General features: G+C 41.0%; 1 protein-coding gene across 1 annotated transcript in view; it reads left to right on the top strand.

Moving 5' to 3' along the window:
* DNTT (DNA nucleotidylexotransferase) overlaps nucleotides 1-22,159 on the top strand; it is a 108,322-nt gene that overhangs the window by 63,726 nt on the left and 22,437 nt on the right. Inside the window, exon 10 of the mRNA XM_035138067.2 lies at nucleotides 15,199-15,301. Within this exon, the coding sequence (XP_034993958.2) occupies nucleotides 15,199-15,301 (103 nt within the window). The remainder of the gene's footprint in view (nucleotides 1-15,198; nucleotides 15,302-22,159) is intronic.

Below are 22,159 nucleotides of genomic sequence, written 5' to 3'. Positions count from 1 at the left end.
TAAGAAAATAAATAAGTGAAAAATGACTGCTAGAGGGTGAATCAAGTGAAATGTTAGTGCAGGAGGTTTAGAGAACTGGTGTCATTGTCACAGAGCACAAGCTTTACGTACCAACACTTATTGCCAAGGTGGTATTAATCTAAAACAAATTATTTACACTTAGTTTTTGCTGAGAGGGAAATAGCATAGAAGGTGGGTATTTTAAAACTAATTCTAGGGGAAAAAAATTAAATGCAAATAGGCTTTTGATGGTACATTGTTGTCTTCTACTGGAGAATGCAAGAGCTGTTAATGTACATGATAATATATTTGTTTGTTCAGGTGCTAATGTTTTAATTTGTCAATGCTGAGTGGAAGAAAATAGCTGCTTTTGACTCTGAAGAGAACAGCTTTTAAGTAGAAGTAGAAATTATTACCAAATTTAATCATCAAGTAGAGCCACTTTCAGTCAGTTTGGCACCCGTGGAGCATTAAAATAACACTTCTGTTTTATTATTGAAGTCATTAGTGCCCACACTCAGATGGGTTGGTGCTGGTCACTTGTATAGAAAAAGTGTGTGAGCCTAAAGGCAGATAGATAGATATAGTGATTTGCAGCACAATCTTATTCAGGTTTGCTTCTAAGTTGGTCCCCCCCCCTGAGACTATCATCTACATATCTGTCTGTCTGTCTGTCTGTCTGTCTGTCTGTCTGTCTTTCATCTATCTATCTATTTATTATACTGCTCTTCTTCTTTTTATTTCAACTTTTTATTATTATTACAAACACCTATTATTTTTGTTTAAAAAAATCCACACTGAAGCAATTCAATTTAATTACAACACAAACTAAAAATGATTATTTCATGGTGCTTCACAGAATAAAATGCAAGATAAAATACAAGTAAACAATTAAAACAAAAACAACAAAACAACCCCCACAGGCACATTTAAAAGGCTGTAGATAGAATATTAACCAGGCAAAGGCTTGGTTGAAGAGGAACAGTTTTGCCTGGTGCCAAATATATATATATATAATGAAGGTGAACCTCCCTGGGGTGAGCATTCCACAAATAGAGAGAAAGAGGTTTCTCTAGAGCAGGCACCCCCAAACTGCGGCCCTCCAGATGTTTTGGCCTACAACTCCCATGATCCCTAGCTAACAGGACCAGTGGTCGGGGAAGATGGGGATTGTAGTCCAAAACATCTGGAGGGCTGAAGTTTGGGGATGCCAGGTCTAGAGCATCCAAGTGATGGGGGTGCCAAGCTGCCCACCTGCAGACTGCAGTGATTTTTTTAAAAACATATTTTTTTATTAAAGATTTCTTGGTTTTCAAAAGTATGTGCAAGTGTTGAGGCCAGTAGGGTCTTATACAATAAAATTATCATTTATTAAAGGAATACAATGAAAGAGCCATCAACAATGAATTAAGATGTGCCTGTCACTGCCAATGAAATATTTGACTCCACTGAAATAAACAGAAGTTTAGGCCTAAATAGCATTCTCCACCTGGAATGGTTCTTTCCTTTTTCTTTGGCACAGGCACAACACTGAAATGACAAGAAATCTACTTAGTATCAGAACTCTAAATAGAAGACTTGGTGGAAGGATATGCAATGCTAAGAGAGTCCTGGGAGATAAGTGGGATTTAATGGTGCACATCACAAGCATCAGGACAGCCTTATTTTCTGGAATGGCCTTCCACTTTCATGGGACATACTGGTACCTAATCAGATGGTAGCAGCTTGTTCAAAGCTGACATGTTGTTTCAGCTACAGTATTATGTTCTGTAAGACCCACTGCTCCATAGCTCTCCATGCTCTAGGCATATAAAACTCTGAATTGCATGTCTCTTCTGTGATAGTCCCAAGCCTACCACAGAGAGGTTTCCCCTCCCCTTGTATAAAGAATGCAGGTTTGAGTCTATAATGAATTATTTTAGACACAACCTTTGTGATGTCTTGTCATTCTGTGTTTTGGTACACCATATACTCATGACTCTCTGTAGCTTCGGACTATATATCATGATGAATTATAAAATGAAGTCTTGCCTCCGGCTTTGTCATCAATCTTGCATTTTTGTCCCCAGTTGGCAGATGAAGGAATAAAGATCATGCAGCAAATGCTCAGGTGAGCTCAGTACAGAGCTTATATGATCAAATGCCTGGGATTTCATCTCACACAATTCTTTCTCTCCTTTTGCTTCCCCGTTCATTAACAAACAGAAAGTGTGCAATGGAAGATAAACCTGGGAAGGAAGAATGGCAACTTTTTTGCATTTTGTTCCCTCCCGTGTTTTTCTCCGCTGTTGTTTGGAGTGATGCTGCTGATTTGTTTGGTCTTGCAGTTTAGGAAACCTTTATTTTCCTACTCTAAAAGTATGTGAGCAACCATGTCACTGACAGCATGAATCAAAATGCTATTTTGAAAAGCTGTCTTGAATGCACATGTGACCAGAAACACTCAATGGCTTAATCTGGCCATTCAGCACATGCTACTTCCTGTTGGAACAGGAACTCTGGTGCAGACTTCTTCAGCTTTCCCTTGCAAGAGTCAATGCTTGTTCTTTCCTAATGGAAAAGGGGAGTGGGGAATCTAGGATTTTTCATTTTTCTAGAAAAAGCTACTATAATGGCGCAGAAATAAGCTTCACTGTGTTGCATCAATCTAAATGAGCCGTGTCCATTGGGTTGTATCCAGTGTGGTACTGTACTAAGTTAGTCACTTAATGCTACTGTATATTTGTTCCGCTGGTGAAATTTTTGCCAGGCATTGTTGCACAAGAAAAGCACACAAGGAAGTTGCTACCCGGTAGTAACTTTGTTGCACAATAGATTGCACAAAGATTGCACAATAGATTGCTTGTGCAACTGTTGCATTTGATTCCTTTCCCCCCCCTCTGCACAACATTGTAACTTACCTGTTTGCTAGTGCAAGAGAATGCTAGCAGGCAGAGAATGCCGGGTACAGCTCATTGATTTCAGTGGATCTACTGTGAGTGCGATTTAGATATTATAAGACAGGGGTGGCCAACTCCCAAGAGCTGCGATCTACTCACAGAGTTAAAAACTGGCAGTGATTCAGGTCAAAGTTGTTGAGCTTTTTCAGGGAGGAGGTAAAATGTTGAACTTTGGGATCGTTGGGGGCAGCCAATGATCTACCAGTAATCTACCGCAGATGTCCCTTGATCTACCGGTAGATCACAATCTACCTGTTGGACATGCCTGTTATAAGACAACGAAGCTTACTCCTAGGTAAGCAGATACAGGATTGGAGCCTAAAAGGTTATGAAATGCAAAATACAATAAGGTTAAATACCTTCTAGTTTTAAAGAATAAAGATATACTTTGAAAGGTTATTGGATTTTAAAAAAGGACTTCAGTAACTTGCTCAGTTTCTAGTAAGAAAGAGTTTCAGAGGAAATAATGATAAAATAATGAAAATAAGCTTTGAACATGGTTCCATTTAAATAAATTTTAAAATTGATTAGGATATTTATATTCCACCCTTCATGTTATCACTCCCAGGGTGGCATACAGGGATCTTGAAATAAACACCCAACACATTGAAACAAGGAAACATCAGAATGGTAAAAAATAGAGAAGCAGTGAAAATAAAATAAGTTTTTTAAAATGTGTTTTGAAAGCCTGGGAAAATAAAATCCTTTACCAGGCACTAAAAAGACTTGAGTGGGGGCATCAGGTGAACCTCCATGGGGGCGAGGATTCCATAAGCAGTGTGCCACAACTGAAAATGGCCTTGGCAGATGATATCAGCATGCTGCCAGGCTCATGTGGCTGTAGACAGCCCTGTCTATTCCATACAGCCATGTGTATAATTTTTCTTCCAAGAGATCAAGATGAAAGAGATCATCTTACTCACCACAGCATGAGACAACCCGCCAGGTGGTGGGGGAAGACTGTCAAGTTAACTCCGGCAGATGCTAGCAGTAGAACTCATTTTATAGTTTAAACCAGCTAGTAAATTAGCTGGTAAGTTGGAGGAAAAAATAAATAAATCCAACTCTTTAAATAACAAGTACGAATGACAAGCAATCAATGCCCTCCAAACTTGTGAAAGTTCTTCCAAATTTCCACATGTCTGATCTCATCCTCTTCACTGATCACTGAGTCTCTTCAAATATATAGTCTTTGAAATATACATTTCTTTAAAATTGAAGAAAGTAGATCCAAACTTGGCTGGTGTTTGCATATGAGGCTTTGTCCAAACTCTGCACAAGACATTCTGAGTAACTCAGCTCTTTGAGGTCTGGGGTTCTCCTGGCTGATTGGCTCCTTTGTGGAATAAATAAACATTATATACAGTATATATTTTTTTAAAAAACACCCATCATAACCCTAAATTATTTCAGCTGCCTAAGAGCTATCATTTTCTGAAGGCTATTTTCCAGTTGATTCTCCCTCACCCATCTACTCAATAGGCATTGAAATGATTGAGGTAAAACTATCTATTAGCACTGCTAATGCAGTTTAAATTTGTGAAATGGTGATGTTATCCCAGCTAGTGCTCTCATTCTTAGGTTATTTTTTAAAATCAAACGGGTGGCTTATAGTTCATAGCAGTGTTAACAGTTTGAAAGCCAGCTCTACCGAGTCATTCACACATTGCTACTAGACTTACTTAAAAAGAATAAATAAAACACACATTAGTGGGGGAGGGGGCAGGTTCTTTACTTCCAGTTCCTTCAAATTGACAAGGAATTCTAACCTACAAGATGAGAGCTAGTTTCATTGCTGCCTCCTGCAGGAGAAAGCGGGGCTGAGGGACAGAGCCTGTGGGATGAGTAGGAAATCACATCATGTATTTTCCTCTATCTGTTAGTCTCAACCCTGCTCTCAACTGACTGGAGGCATGCAACGTTGCTTAATATCTAACACTTATTTCATCATCCTCTTTGCTCAAAATGTTATTCATCATCAGTAATCTGTGAACTATGATTCCAGAAGCTCAAGAATAGGGGTGGGGTGTCCGTCAGGTCAGGGACTGAAAGCAGCCATCCAGGCCTCTCTGCTTGGCCCCTTCTGCCTTGCTCTAGACCACACACTTTCTCTCCCCCAGGCCACACTGCCCACTGCCTCTTCTCCACACCCTCCTCAGGTGTCCTCAAACTGTGACCATGCCTATTGCTTGGTTGGATGAAGGATGGAGAAAGCGGGAGCATTTTTTTTTTAGTGAAAACTCCTGGCACGGAATTGCCAACCCAGAATGAGAATGTGGGACTGGGGAGGGCTAAAGTCCTCTATCAAGGTTCCAGTTGGACGCAACCCCAGCCAATCACTGGAAATTTGTGGAAGAAAAAGGCCTGCATTCAAGGACAAACAATATGATTTGTGTCACAAGTAGTTTGGCTCTAAATGCTATGATAGGCTCTCATGTTCTTCTCTGTAACCTTTGCAGATGATGATGATGATGATGATGATGATGATGATGATTTGGCAGGGGGTTGGACTGGATGGCCCTTGTGGTCTCTTCCAACTCTATGATTCTAGGATGATGATGATGATAATTTAGGTACCCCGGCATCTGACTGGGTTGCCCCAGTCACTCTGGGTGGCTCCCAAAACATATAAAACCAATAAAACTTTTTAAAAAAACCTTCCCTTGCACTGAACTTATGACACACATATTGCGGGATCCTTTTTTGTGGAGCATGGTTCAGCTGTACCATATGGTCCATGGTTAATCCGGCAATTTAATCTTGTTTTTAAACTGTATTTTAATCAATTGTTTTATAACTGGTGTTAGCCGCCCTGAGCCCAGTCTTGGCATAGCTGCCAAGTTTTCCCTTTTCTTGTGAGGAAGCCTATTCAGCATAAGGGAAAATCTCTTAAAAAAAGGGATAACTTGGCAGCTATGAGTCTTGGCTCGGGGAGGGCGGGGTATAAATAATAATAATAATATTATCATTATTAAATTTCTTTGGTGACCCCCTTACCTTGATGCTCTAAGCCAGGCATCCCCAAACTTCGGCCCTCCAGATGTCTTGGACTACAATTGCCATCTTCCCTAACCACTGGTCCTGTTAGCTAGGGATCATGGGAGTTGTAGGCCAAAACATCTGGAGGGCTGCAGTTTGGGGATGTTTGCTCTAAGCGTGTGCTTATTTTGCTTAATGATTAATCCAGCCTGGCATAGATAAGGTTGCAGCCTAAATATAAATCCTTAAATGAAGTATAGTGTAAATAAACCACACTATTTTAGGAGCAATGTAGAGCATCATGCTTTTTAATATAGTTGACGAAAATTATTATTATTATTAATAATAATAATAATAATACTTTATTATTTATACCCTGCCCATCTGGCTGGGTTTTCCCAGCCACTCTGGGTGGCTTCCAACAAAATAGATGTACATCTGCAGTAGTAATAAAATACATTATGATGTATTATTTTCATAGTTTAGTCTCTATATGGGCTGCTTTCAGATCACAGAACTCATAACATGTTTTGATATTGAAGGATGTCATCCAGTGCAGTTCATGCTTTGGGTGCACCTGAAATGCTGCTTGTAGGGTGAAACATTTTTAATAGCACACAAATTCTAACCATCATGCTAGCATGTCCACCCTAAATATCATTTCCAACTGAAATCTATAAGCAATTGAAGTCAGATATATTGTATATCATATTGAATAACAGGAATATAAAATTGCCAAAATAGGCTTCCGGGTTCAGCGCCAGCGTCGATCGGCGGGGCTTCGTCTCGTCTCCGAGACGGCCCGTCTCTGCTAGGAGTGGGGAGGGCAGCGAGAGCGACGCTGCGCCCCTTAGAACCTCGGGAAGGGCGTCCCGAGGGCAATTTGCTCGGCACAGACCCAATCCGGACTCCCCAACTCTTCGGCTAGCTCTAATAAGAGCTCCGGAGCGAGGAGGGTAGAAGTCGCGGGGGCCATTTTGAGCGGCAACGTTATTCTAGCAGGGAGAAGCTTCAAGCCGAAGGCGGAGAGCGCTGGATTCTTCCAAAAATAAAACGATTGGAAAAGACTGTAAGTAACCTCATGATTTGGATTATTATAAAACAATTTGGATCTGGGAGAGAGGGGAGAAAAGAGGAAGCCACCCCCCCCCACGGCAACAAAAGAGACAGTAAATAGAAACCCGAAGCCATAAACAGAAGATTTACAATTCAAAGGATCCCTCAAAGGCATCAAAGAGAATCTCCCCTTTGATGCAGGGTGAAAAGGGGAGAGAGACTGCGGTTTATGACTGCCCTGCAATAAAGAGGTACAGCCTAAGAAAAAACCTTTCCACTCGGGAGCCGGCAGCCCAGACAACCCAGTGAGTTGTCAGGATTTATAAGTCAAATTTTACTTCACTTTGTATCTCTGGACTTTGTGGAATTTCTTTTTTGGCTTAAGTGTTTGTGAAATGTGAGTTCGAACTTTATTGTCAATAAGACTTGAAGAATGCAGCCAGCTTGTTAAAATGGAGTCGAAAAATAAACTGTGATCATATTCCACCCCACGTGACAAGTTTTGACCTTGGCAGGACTGAAATATGTCAACAAAAAAGTGTTCCCCTGAGTTCCAGCGGTCTGTTTTGACCTTAATGTGGGAAACAAGAATAGAGTTATGTCAAGAGGAGACACGACGGCAAGAGTTACAGGAAAAATTCCAGGAGGTGATGGCGGAATATGATTTTTTAGGAGATGAAGCTTTTGACACTGAAAAAGATGAATGTGAGAATGACAATGATGGGGAAGGAAAAGAAGAAGATGAGGATTGTGATGATTCAACACAAAATGAAGCACACCACGAAAAAAATGATGACTCTACTCTACAAAAAGTTGGATGGAGTGCCCTGCTTTTGAGGGGGGCACGATTGGTATCATTGGAACTCCAGAACGCCCACAGGGAAGAAGGAAAAAATATGCAGAGAAGAGAAGAAATTCAGGGGTCCTGTATGGTGGCCTGGATGACAAAAGACTGTAAACAGGGGGTGGGGTGAAGGGAAAGTGATGTTGTGATTAAGGATGGATTAACAGGTTTATAACTGGTCTGCTGATTTTGGAATTTGCTGGATTGGGAGGGGAAGCCGGCAATCGGGGATGTAAGGTTAAATTGAGAATAGTTATAGTTTTAAAAGTGAATGGATTTTGGAAAATGTGAAAATATGGAGGCTTATAGAGGGAGAAAAAACAAAAAATTAGGCACGGGAAGAGAAAATGGGAGTTTGATTTCTCAGTGATTTGAATATTAGATGAAAATGTTAACAATTGATTTATAAGTTGTATAAGATGCAAAGGTGTATTTTTATAAAGTAAGAAACTGTTGCAGATGATAAAAAAGGGATGAAAACCGGGGAAGGGGGGGGAGGGGAAGCCCACAAAATATGGTTTTACAACTATGAATGCAAGAAAATTTTTTTGTTTTGTATTGTTTTTTCTTTTTTCTTTTTTCGCCCTTTCTTTTTTTCCCCCCTTTTTTCCTATTTCTATTTTTCTTTTTTTTTTTTTTTGGTATGACAATAGATGGTTGGATGGATGTCCTCCTGCGTACTGCCCTGGTTTGCTGGAGCTCCCTGGTGGCAGGGGGGGGCTTTGGGGTCAGGGGAGGGGGGGGAGGACAGAAACCCAAGCATAAAATGGACCATCTCTGACTGTTCACATACATGGGATACTTCTGTGGCAGGGGAGGACCCATGTGGGTGGGTAGGAAGGAGGTGGAAAAGGGGTTTAAGTATGTACCTTTTTTTTGCTTTTTTGTATTTTGTAAAATTAATAAAAAGTATGTTCAAAAAAAAAATAAAATTGCCAAAATATTTTGGAGGTGCAAAATATGTATTTGTGCATCTTTTCTTTTTTCTCCTAGCAAGGGCAGTGATCGCTTTCTAGTTGAAATTGAACCTGGAGTGCATAACCCTCCATAACAACATCTTCTTTAGTTATTAAAAGGAATGGTTATAAATTACAATTCTAAAACATTTAACTGTTTCTGAGGGACTGAAATGTCTCAGTGCCATAAGGGGACAAATTAAAGGCTGGAACTTTCTGAAGGATCTTGATTTTACTCTGCAGATACTGAATTTTATGTTCTGTTTATGTTTTCTTGTCACATATCTGGTTAATTTAATCTTGCAGGTCTGTGACTTTTTTTGTTAGTTCTTTTTCTTACAGTTCAGAGGGTTGGGGGCTTACAACAAACTGATAGTTTACCTGGAGGCAAGAACAGAAATTGAAGTCCATTGTTTCCCCCTGTAAGCAGTTGAACTCTATATGAGCATGAAAATTACCAAATAGTTTGCAAGGTTTTGACAGATTGTCATGCTTCGCAAAAGAGTGTTTGAGTCCTTCCATTAGTGAACTTTTTGTAATATGCTAGGGGGAGAAATAACACTCCTTCAAATTCCAGCTAAATATGGCGAGCGTCTATTCTTTAAACTGCATCAAAAGAGATAATTACTTCAGCTTCCTTTTTCATGTGATACTTTCACAATGATGCTTTAAGAAAATGACTTTATATATAACAATGAAGCCTTCACTCTGGAAGCCATCACATAACTAATAAAAATACTTAGCATTTATATAGTGTATTTCAAGAGTAGAAAGTACTTCATATGCACTGTGATGTATTTAGGTACAGTGAGTTAATGGGACATTGTTTCCTACAAACTAGATTCCAGAAGGGTCATGTATCTCCTTCTGAACTTGAGCCAGGGTTCAGCCCAGCCTTGGACATGGAGGTCTTTTTGGATGAGGAACATGGGGAGCAGGACTTCACCAGCAGATATCCACATGACAAATGGTCCCTAGAAACCATTGGATCTGGACACCCCTGCCTCAGGACTGGAGGTCCCCACACCAACTGCTTGGGTTCTTGTTTATGTCTCAGACCAAGGGTCACAGGAGTAGAGAAGACATTGAGCCAGGATGGAACTTCAGAGCCATTGCTCCCTGTATTTGAGGCCACACAGGAGGAGAGGAAAGGGCATGGGAGCGCCTGCCTGGATCTGAGCCTGGCTGAGAATCAGAAAGGGGTGGAGCCTCCAGTTCCTGTAGTAGCTCAAGACTGGACATAGTTCCTAACAATGACTACCACAGTGTTTTCCCCTAATCTAAAGGATGAAAGTGGGGAGAGAATCTGGGGTCTTGCAGTGTAATAGGTGTGTGCCATGGTTTTATCACTGTAGATTGATTAATAATAAGGTTGACATAACTCCAATATGACCCTCCATGATGAACTTCGGAGACCTGAATCCAGTCTCCTCCTGAAAGGCATTCAGGCACGTGTTGAGTTCTCCCACATCTGACCTAAATATTAACACATGCACATTTAGTTGCAAAGTACACAGGGCTGTTTTAAGTATATTTGGTGCCCTGGCGCCATGGTGCGGCGGATCCCTCTGGCGCCCCCGCCCTGCCCCGTTTTTCAGCGCGGCGGGCGGCCGGAGCTGCGCGGCCAGAGCTGCGCGGCCGGAGCTGTGCAGGCGGGCAGGCACCCTGGTGCCCTGCACCACCCAGACTGGCCGTAGGGCCGGCCCTGAAAGTACAGGATACTCCAGCAGGATCCATCTACAAAAAGGTAAGGTGCTTATAGCAGACAGAGATGGCAAGGTTCCAATAATGACTCACCATCAAAGTCTTTCACCCTTTTGTTAAGCAAGCAGGATGGCCTGTTTTCAGTCCTTTTCTCACTAGGATGGGCAAGGTGCAAAATGGGCAGGAACTCTGGGGGAAAGACAGGACTTGCTCATCTCAAAGCCCCTCCCTTCCCTACTAGGAGGCAATAGCTGAGAATATTATTTAAACCCCAGATTTTCCAGTAGTTAGTGGTTCTTCTAGCTTCAACAGGACAGCACTTACCCAGTGCTTCCCTGGACTCAGCACACTGCTGCTTCACATTAAGGACAGGCACACTTTAATTCCACCTCCTCCACTTCTAGTGTGGGTTTATGGCAAAATTGTCATGTCCATGTTTCCATAAGCCACTTAAAATAGGGGATCTATTGTATGTATGGTATGGTATGGTATGGTATGGTATGGTATGGTATGGTATGGTATGAATGAATGATGAAGGCTGGAACAGGGATTCAGGGGAGCAGTAGGCAAAAAGACTGGTAAGAAAGTAGGCTGGTGGAAAGACCAGAGGGTAAACTAAACACAGTAGCCAAAGTAGTCAAAGCAGCTTAGCTGGGAGAGCACCAGATAGAAGTTTTAGACATCCCTAATTCAAACCTGGTCTTTTTCAAAACCCTTAGCCTGCAGGTTTGTCTGTAGCCCTACGGAGAAGGGCCATAGCTCAGTTATTGTTGTTGTTTTAAGAGAAGGGCCATAGCTTGGTGCTAGATCACTTCAGAAGGCCTATGTTCAATCCCCAGTATCCTCATGTAGGTCGGAAGTCCTGCCAGTCTATTTAGAGCAGCCTCACTCAACCTGATACCCTTCAGATATTTCAGACTACAACTCCCGTCATCCTTGACCATTGGCCATGCTGTCCAAAACACCTGGAGGGCAACTCCCAGCAGGGATGATGTGGTTCAAAACCTCTGTAAAGCACCATTTGTGAAAGCCTAATGTAGACAACAATGAATTAATGAAGTAATGATCTGACTTTGTATTAGATAGCTTCCTATGCTCCTTAGAAACCTTTTACAAACTTACACTGATCATCCTTGTAATTGTGTACTGTGGACTATGATTAGCAGTAGCTCTCCAGAGTCCTACAGAAGGATTTTACAAAGCCCACCACTGGCATGCTATTTTTATTTTGTAAGGTGGAATACTTCTTGGTGTTCCCAGCCACTTGGTATGGGAAACTTATTGAATTTTGGTAAAATGTATCTTGGCTTGTATTTTTAAACGAGCTTTCAAAAGACTCCCCACCTCACCTTGGGGGGGGGGGAATCACTTGGGAGGTGACAAATTTGCAGTGTTTCGTGTTGACAAACTTGAGTTATAACTTCATCATTGTTGATCATTCGTCTTAATAAAAGTATATATATTCCCCAAACCAAATATGAGTGCAGTCAAGTTAAGATGAATGTACAGTAAGGCGAGAGACTATGATAAAATTCTTTTCTTAAAAAAACACACCCTCAGAACAGATTGTACCATATAAATAAGGAAAACTGATTAGATGATGTTTATGTCTGATTGTTACACCCATAACTTCGATACTAAATACAGCCCAGTATGAATCACTGGGTGTGGTATCTGCTAGTGGGTTTGAATAGGTTCATTTGGCACACCAGGGTTTTGACCCAACTTGATCTCTCTCCCATGGCCTCATTCAATAAAAAATGGAGATGTCCGTGGAATAAGGTTCAGCTTTCCTGCCTACCTTACCATATTTTTTGTATTTGTGGGAATTCATGATAAACTGTGGCTGGTTTTTAGAGTAAGCCTGCTGGCTCACTTTATAATTTTTAAATCACAATTTTGGGAAGTTCGTGTGTGGATGTGGCCCAACCAGTAGGATATAGTAGGCCTTTCATAGGTTAGTGTCTCCTATATATGTTCCAATGGTGTTGTTCAAAACGTCCCATCCATTCCTTTCCCTATCCAGTAGTCTACTGGCTCATTCGTCCAAGCCTTCTATTTCCCAGGACCCTCACTTACTTCATTTCCAGCCCTTCAGATCCCCTTGTCATCTGACCTTGACCAATGTTGTCTTAGGTCTTGTGGGTTGTGGGGAGAACTGATCCATTTGTCCTGGAAAGAAGTGCACCGATATTCTCACTTGTTACTTTGCAATCTTGTGTTTCTGGGTCACAGCCTGCCATGGGGCAAATTACACTTATACTATACTCATACCAGGAGAAATTAGCAACCAGACAAGAAACCAACATTTCGAACCAAAGAATATATGTGATCTATTATAAGAGACACCCTTTAAAAATATGCAGGCTGTTACTGAAATAAAAGGTTGGTAGTTCAGGCACAACTAAATTTGCAGTAGCAGCTTTAGGGTTAAACCCAAAGGATTTTGTAGAAGTAGGAGGACTTTAGTAGTAGTAGAAGTATTTTTATTATTTATATGCCAACTATCTGACTGGATGACTGTGTTGTCCTAGCCTCTCTGGGCGGCTTCTGGAAAAATATAAAAACACAATAAAACATTGAACATTATACAAATGAAGGGAGGGAAGGACAGTCCATGCTAGGTGGCTATATATGGAGCTGAATTTGGTTAGAAGGGAAATGCAGAATTAGACAGATGGAAAGAAAGAGACAACCAGGGCATAGATGCTACCTCTTCTATGGTGATGGGATAAAGAAATGCATTCTTCTTCAGTGGGACAGGATTGTAAATTGTCTTAGGTGCTGAGCCAATGGAAATTGCTTCAGCAATCTATGATTGTGGTGAGCTGGGGACTAGTGGAGCCCTGCAGATCCCTGAAGGCCGAAGCCTTCTGCGATGTGAGATTCCATAGACAGAGGCTTGAAAGGGGAACTTGAGGCCACTGGGATCCTAATTAAAATTTGGCATAGAAATTGTAAAGACAGGAGGAACGCTGGATAAACAAACCAAGCTGGCAAGGCATGTAAAATTCTAAGCTAGGCTAGATCCCAAGAAGGACCAAGAACAGAAAACTCTTATAGGTTCAGTCACTCAGGAAGAGGGGGCTACTGAGAACAAGGATGAGAATGACCTGCAAGGATGGCCTTATCATTAGGCAAAGCAGGTTATCAAAAGCTGGCAAGTTTTTAATTATTAAGTTTATTGTTTTTCCACCAGGAAGTGGGGAACTTTGTGGGATTTTCTTCCTCAGCTTCTTCAAGTGCTGAAATAATTTAGCTGGCCTTGGGTGCTATGGGGGTGGCCATTGGCTGCTCCACCTCAGGCACCAAAATGCCTTGGACCAGGCCTGATGATTACAGTACTTGGAGAAAATGCTGGTGTGCATATTATTAGCACCCAAGTTTCCTTCTGCAGGCAATGAATACTAAGGCATGTGTAAGGCAGATAGAATTATTATGAGCTGGAGAGCTCCAACTTTAAGTCATGCATGCTTATGGACAGCACTTTTTTTCGGGGTGGGGGCACATACCCCTAAACATTTTGTGAATCTAGGTTTGGCCTCATTGAGGGGCAGTATTTCAATATGAGTAGGAAAATGAGAGTACCCCTAAACATTTTTAAAAGAAAAAAAACCACTCCTTACAGGTGATAATGTGGCTTACTAATGGTGGCAGTGCCTCAGCAAGCATGGAGTTTCCTTAACCAGGCCTGTAACTATGTCAAACTGCTTGATGCCTGGTCTGTTATGACTTGATTAGTTGGAGGTCAGGAAGAATAGAAATATATCTGCATTTTCTGGAGGGCTCTTGCTGGTATGAATAACTATCAAGAGTTTCACATTGACCATTCAGGGTCAAACTACAACATTGCCCTTGGTGCTCTTGAGCCTCTGCATGATGTACCAATTGCAGGTAGCATGGGGATTCTCTGGGGCCAAGGTGTTAGGGGGCATACTTAAAATGACAGTGAGGCCGAGCCTCTCAGTAACACTCTGAAGACGTGTTTGTGCTTCGTCTTTGTTCTTCCATGGCAATAGCAGGTGAGATCTGTGCTTGGCTACAGACAGGTATATAAATAAATGTGCTTAGAGTTTGAGGCACTCCACTAAAGCTATTATTAATACTGAAACACAAAAGACCTTCATTACTCCTCTATTGTAAAAGGAAAGAAATACCTGAATTGTGGGCAGAAAAGAAAGAGAATAAAATTACCTGCAACTAGACACTTTTTTTTGTAATTAAAATGTCCATCAACATTTAAACCATAACGTTAGATGGTGACAGGACTGCCAGGCTTATCAGAAGTTACTGCCTTGGATTAATAAAACACATCTAGATCTGTATCTGTATCTCAATTATTATTTCCTTTACAGAAGACTAATGCCTTCTTTTTCAGGATTAACAAAAAAAGAAGCAACATCACACCTTGCCCCAAAAGATCTGTATTATCTAGTTTGAATAAGAGATGAAATACATCAAGCCCTTTAAATTATTGCTTAACAAAGAGCAGTGACAGTCCTTGTAAAAGAAAGAAAAGATTTCAATTTGATTATGTTTTAAGAAACATTGCTATCATTTTATCCTGCAAGCTGTTTTCATAAGGCCTGGGTGGGGGAGTCTTTGAAAGTTGGACTTGGATCTAAGCAAAAAGTTATACAGTATGGGTGTTTTATTCTCTCTCCCCCAAAGACAGAGCACCTCTGAGTTTTATTATGCTTTGCTTGTTTGTTATTGACAGGGGCAAGAAGGCTGGACATGATGTAGACTTTTTGATCACAGTTCCAGGATCAAGTCAGGAGGATGAATTGTTACACCTAGTGATTGACTTTTGGAAAAAGCAGGTAGGACAAATTGTCGTAAGATCACTGTGTTCAGCACTCTCAGCTTGATGAATGTACATAGATGTTGAATACTTTATCTGCTCTGATCAACACCCCAGAAGTTATTTTTCACACTTATTGGCTTGTGCTAATTTGCGAGGGGTGCTAAATAGAAAAGGGTGCTAATTGCATTCTGCTCACCTTGCTGTTTCTTGACCAGAGATACTTAATGGCTCATTTGCTTGCCAGAATGACCAGCAGAATCTCTGGGTTGATACATGACTATATTCTTTCTCTGAAGTTTATTTTCTAAGTAAAATCCAGTTGTACAACACTATACCTCTGACTCAGATTGCGGTGACATCACTGCAGCTGTCCATGGAGGCGCAGGTCAATTCTGTGTCCAGGGCAGCTGTCTATCAGCTCCATCTGGTACGCAGGCTGAGACCCTACCTGCCCGCAGACTGTCTCGACAGAGTGGTGCATGCTCTGGTTATCTCCCGCTTGGACTACTGCAATGTGCTCTACGTGGGACTACCTTTGAAGGTGACCTGGAAACTACAACTAATCCAGAATGCGGCAGCTAGACTGGTGACTGGGAGCGGCCACTGAGACCACATAACACCGGTCTTGAAAGATCTACATTGGCTCCCAGTACGTTTCCGAGCACAGTTCAATGTGTTGGTGCTGACCTTTAAAGCCCTAAATGGCCTCGGTCCAGTATACCTGAAGGAGCATCTCCACCCCCATCATTCTGCCCGGACACTGAGGTCCAGTACCGAGGGCCTTCTGACGGTTCCCTCGTTGTGAGAAGCCAAGTTGCAGGGAACCAGGCAGAGGGCCTTCTCGGTGGTGGCACCCGCCCTGTGGAACGCCCTCCCATCAGATGTCAAAGAGAAAAACAGCTACCAGATTTTTAGAAGACATCTGAAGGTAGCCCTGTTTAGGGAGGCTTTTAATGTTTAATAGATTATCTTATTTCATTTTTTCTGTTGTAAGCTGCCCAGAGTGGCTGGGGAAACCCAGCCAGATGGGCGGGGTATAAATAATAAATTATTATTATTATTATTATTATTATTATATGGTAAAATGCCTCAGGTCACTGAATGGGGAGCAATGATATGGCTTATAAGCCTTATGGTCTATATCAGCTACATGTATTTTTATTAAAAGAAAAAGGATGAGCTATTGAAATTAAAAGGCAAGGTAGGAATTGAGCAATAGTGGCATCAGAGGGAGGTGGGATAAACACAGGGGATGGTCTGAAACAGCACATGATGCAGCAAAACAAAGACAAATTTGGTTGAAGACAAATCAGAGTTTGGTCAGTGTCTGGATTATGATTTTCTATGAGTTTCATAATACCAAGAGTTCAATATAAGTGTACCTTAATGCAATGAAACAAAACAAAACATTGTTGGACAATAATACAAAATAGCATACTTCTAAATTGTCCAGATTTTGTTTGATTTTTAAAAAAATGCCTTTTAAATGTGTTTCTGGGAAGGGCAGGTTATTGGGTTGTTGTTTTTTTAATGTATTTTGTGTTCTCATTTTGTATTTTTATGTTATGAGCTGCCCTGTGATCTACAGATGAAGTGTGGTATATACAAATTCAATAAATAATAAATAATAATAAATGATGTAACTTAAGGTTACCAGATGTCCCCGTTTCCTGGGGACAGTCCCCAGATTTACAAATCAGTCCCCATACAAAATCCATTGAAGTTGAAAAGTGTCCCCAGATTCATTGAAAAAAAAATCTAGTAACCTTAACCATCAGATACTACGGTAGGAGAAAGTTTTGTTTTTATTGGCTGTGGAGGCAGCTGGAGCTGGGGAGGGAGGACATAATTAAACCTCCCCTCCCTGTGTGAGCCTCATCCAGATTTGCCCTTTTGCACTTATGTTTGAGTATAAGAGAAAAAGCACATGCATAGCTGCAGGCTTGTACTGCAGTTTGATCCATAGTCACCATTTTAACAGCATGTCGTTTTTGGAAAGTGGCTAAAGGAAATTTCTCAAGGACAGTAGCTTCAGAATTTTTTATATTCTTCTTGCCTTTTGTAACACTGCATTTCTCAGTAGAGCGCTCATAAATTTTACTCCTGTGTTTCTTGGATGGCTTACCGAGATGAGACTCCTTTTCTGCTAGCTATTCTGTTTGCATTGCATTATGAATAGCCAAGGGTGGGATCTCCTCTATATCTATTATCTCTCCTAACCAGGAGAGAATGAATATCAATACTGTAATTCTTCACTCTCTCTTCCCTCTGGACATCCCCTTTAAAGTGAAAGTTTCCGTGCTTTTTGTTACGTAGATTCAAGCTGCCCCATTCTTTTGGTCTCTACTGAGACTTAGTGCATCTCTCTAAAATGGAAAACTCATCTCAGGAGCTGAATCTGCCACTTTAGCTCAGGGTCTCAAATTTTATCATCACATTCCCTGATTTGAGTCTGTATTGGATCTGCTCTCTCTGCTAACTTAGCCCTCAGGTCTAGTCTACAACTTCTCAGTAAGTTGCTTGGGGCTGCTATATGTGTTTTCTTATCAGGATTGCCATTACTCAAATCATTACTTCCTCTTTGAACTCACCTGAACCTTCCACCATCTCATTTCCCAACTGCTCTGTCTGTTAAGTGCTCACCATTTCAGTATGACAAGGCTGAACACCAAGTGGCTCTGAAAGGTCCTACTGTGTACTAAAGTTTTTCTCTTATTTCAGAGATCTACAATTTATTTATCTGTTCTAGCCTAAGGAGTTTCTGGTGCTGCTTCTCCAACAGTGGCAGAGGCAACAGGGCAGGTGGGTTGGCCACAGGAATGTTGCATCAGTTATGTGGTGGAAATGTGAAAAAAATCAGAGAGTTCTGGGACATTGTATATAATGAATTAAAAAAGATACTCAGATTCCCATTCACAAAAAGACCAAAGGCCTTCTTATTAGGGATAATGTCAACTGAAATCAAGAAAGAAGTAAGACCACTCTTTATGTACGCAACATCTGCAGCCAGGATTCTGGCTGCAATGAATTGGAAGAGTGAAATTACACCTACAAAGTCAGAATGGCAGGTAAAAAATGACAGAATATACCCAACTGGCAATAATGACAGGGAGAGTTAGAGGGTACTCAATACAGAGGGTAAATAAAGAATGGCTAGTATTTAAAGAAAATTTGAAAAACTACTATGATAGCAAAAATCTCCTGGCAGACCTTGAATGATTCTTGTAATGTATAGATAATAAACTAAAGAATTTTTCTCTGAAGGAAATTAAGGAAACAAAGTACAATAACATGATATTGTGTAAAAAATAACAAATGAGATTCAGTTTTTTGAGAGCAACCAGAAGTTTATTTTATCTTTCTTATCTTTATTCTTTATTCTTTTTCTCTACTTTTCACCGTATATTCCGGCGAATAAGACAACTGTGCATGTAAGTCGAACCCCAACTTTTCCAGTTAAAATATAGAGTTTGGGATATACTTGCCGTATAAGAAATACGACCCGGCGTATAAGACGACCTCCTGACTTTTGAGAAGATTTTCCTGGGTTAAAAAGTAGTCTTATATGCAGGAATATACAGTACTGTATTTTTCTTTTTTATGTGTAGTGTACATGCATAAATTGTGGCATGGTAAATCGTTGTGTAAATATGTGTTGAATGTTTAATAAAGATTTTTTTTTAAAGGAATGTTGCATCGGCAACTTCTGCCACCCGAGGTGGCTGCTTCTCCATGCCACGTTATAGGGCCAGTCCTGTATAGACCTCATTTTAAACTGGCTGTAATTTTCAAAGCAGAGACAACCATTGTAGAAAGAATGTGCTTTCAGCACTTTCAGCACAGACTTAGAAATGCATGAATGAAGATTTGAGTTGAGAATGAAATTTCCAAACCAAGGGCAATAAGGCAGAATATGTGATAACACAGTGATCTGTCAATTGGGAAAGTTGAAAACAATTACACTCCTGGGAATTTCCATGGTTTGTAAACCTGCTACCTCGCTGCTGATTCTCTCAGCTGATCGCAACCCTGTTTCAGTCCTCTTAAGCCCTTCCCCTACCATCAGGGCTGAAGGAATTGGCTGTCAACAAATATCAAAATGCTAAAAAATAAAAAAGACAAAAAGACCTATACTCTCCCTGCCTTTTCTGAAAAAAGCATCTTTGATTGCTATGCAAATGGAAAGCATGCCTTTATACTTGTGACAGCAAGCCTGTCTCTGTATTCACTCCTTTCCTGCTTTCGTGCAACAACTTCAAAGCCCAAACTGCATCAAAAAGAAAGCCACTAAGGTCACAGTGCTGACTTTCTTTCAGCTGTTTCCTTGAGAAAGAATTCTGCAGCATTTAACTTGTAAACAATGAATAAACCTACCCCCCCCATCAGTTCAGTAGTTTGGAAGCATTGCTTTTCCTCAGCTGAAAGTTTAACACTGTCAAATCCTCTTAAAGGCAGTTGAAAACAAATGGGGTAAGTCAGGCCTATGATGCTTTTTGATGTGGCATCATTGGGGATAAGCGAGTCTAGGAACAGAGGCTAAAAAGGGGCCTCTCAACTTAAAAGGGTAACAATACAACAGAAAAGCTGCATTGCAATTGATGGATTATCTTTTACAATAATGCTTTTATAAACATGCCACATGGGCCTTATAAAATGGCTTTGCTGTGGGCTGCCATTTGGAATGCTGTGTAGACCAGTCATTAGTCTATATTGATGCACTTTAAAGCAAATGTTCTTCCAGCCAATGATCTGGGAGTTGCCAGGAACTAAGACAGTTGGATGGCGTCTTGTACGCCTCCTTCCGGCAACTCCTGCAGCCAAGCTGGTGCCAAACGTATTGCTCTGCTTTCCTTTGGACCACATCAGAGAGTGGGGGTCTTGTCATATGCGCAGCCCAAGACCTTCATAATACTGCCCAGGCTTGCACCCCAGAGAGGTCACTTCAGTGCCGGTAACACAGCAGAAACAATGTGGGAGGCAGCAGTTATGAATTACTGGCTCTGCAGCCACTGCAGGCGCTGTGATTCTCCAATGGTTTGACTTCACTCCATTGTCTCTCGAGACTGATGGATGCCAACCACAAAAGAAAATATTGAGAGCGCCTTCATATTTGGTGTTATATTTCAGTGCATAGCTTGCGATAATAACATAGAGGCCTCTAGGAGTTGGTGTCACAATCAGAATACCCCCCTAGAGGAAGCCTGGAGTAGGAGAATTATATGTCTTTAGCAAAGGGTAGTAGAGAAATGAGAGAGAAAAGATGGTGGCCCTGTCCAATCTTAGCCCCGACCCCACCCATAGTCATCATGACCCTCTGATAGGGTACCCTTGAAGGAATACAGCCCTCAAGAGCAAAAATGTTGCCTCTCTACTCCCGCTGTCTAGCCACGCTCTCTCTTGTCCTGCTTTTATGATCTGTACTAACAGGCTCTGTTGCTCGAAGGAGACATTGATCTGCCTCCCCCCCCCCCACTGCACGCTACGTACAATGTGCTTCCTCGGAACGGAAATATGAAGCATAATATCCAAAGTAATCACCATGGAAAGTCAATGGTAGTCTTGCATCTGGATAATGTCTTTTGTTTTGTAAGCATAGCCCTTGGCTCCAAATCGATACCTTGAGTCCTATTGGAAATCTATAGGCTTTTAGCTATTGTCTTCTGAGTACTCTGAAAACAACTTCAATTAAATGTGTGTCCATGGAGCTCTTTGAGCTTCAGCATTGTGAGTTTCCACGTGTCAAAACTGCTGTATACCCTTCTAAGATCACTGGAGTTATTTCTATGCCACTGGTGTAATATCACTAGGGCTACCTATATTCAGGGCTGAAATAATATTTGTCACCAAAGAAAACTGAATTCATTTATGCACTTTGGGTAAATTTGTATAATTTCTCTTATTTTACATCGTCAGCAATGGTATATTTTGTGTTTTACCCGCCTTGTGTTTTTTTTTAAAAAAGTTTCCCATATTGTATTTTATTATTATTTTATCGTAGTAGCAGCAGCATTGATTTGGGCTACCTTGATATCCATTTTGTGGAAAGGCAGGATACAAATATACATGGGTTCTTGGAATTTTATCCTATAGTTGTTTAACTATTGTGATTAAAAAGAAATGCCTGGATTAGCATGGTTTTATCTTTAAGTTTTTTCATCTGTGTGTAAATTTCCCTTTCTTAAATTAGGACAGGTTTTTAATTGCAAACCTCCTTGGGGTGAATGGGTGAGAGGAGAAAGGTCTTCATACCTAACTGAATGGCTGGTCTGAAAATCCAGTGATGCTAAAAACTCTTTTTCAGTCATCTTAATAGTTTTGCTAGCACAGACTGAAGGCAATATTTTTTTTTTCTACAGCACAATCAGTTTTGGATAAAGCTGTAACTTGGTCACTGAAAACAAACTCTTAAATGATAGTTTGGGATTTGCACATTAGATGGACCCTAGAATTATGCATTTTGTAATTTTTTTCCAGCCTAATAATTTCCTCCTGTTCTTGTTGCTAGAACAGTGGTTTCCTGCTACGTGAAACAATTACAGTCTCACTCATGCCGACTGATTTAGCAGCTGTCTAAAGATGGACGCATTTGTGCTTGTCAAGCTATGCTACAAAGAGAGTCTAGGTCAAATCCTCAGCTGGTCTGACTTGGCACAAAGTCTCTGGGAGCCAATGGAACATTGCCATTTTACACTCGCTGAGGCCTGGCATGTTCTAAGGTGTTGTGATGATGAACGATGCCTCTACAGACTTTTTTCTTTTAGTGTAAACTCTGCTGGGTGAGGTCTTACAAAGCAGGGCCAGTAGTATATCAACTGCTAATAATTTATCATGTCTTGGATGGTTAATTCGCCTGCATTTGCTGCAGCAATTGAAA

The sequence above is a fragment of the Zootoca vivipara genome, chromosome 5 (assembly GCF_963506605.1).
Source record: "Zootoca vivipara chromosome 5, rZooViv1.1, whole genome shotgun sequence".
NCBI classification, from domain to species: Eukaryota; Metazoa; Chordata; class Lepidosauria; order Squamata; family Lacertidae; genus Zootoca; species Zootoca vivipara.
Note: the sequence above shows the minus strand (reverse complement) of the source record. Positions and strands in the feature narration are given on the sequence as shown.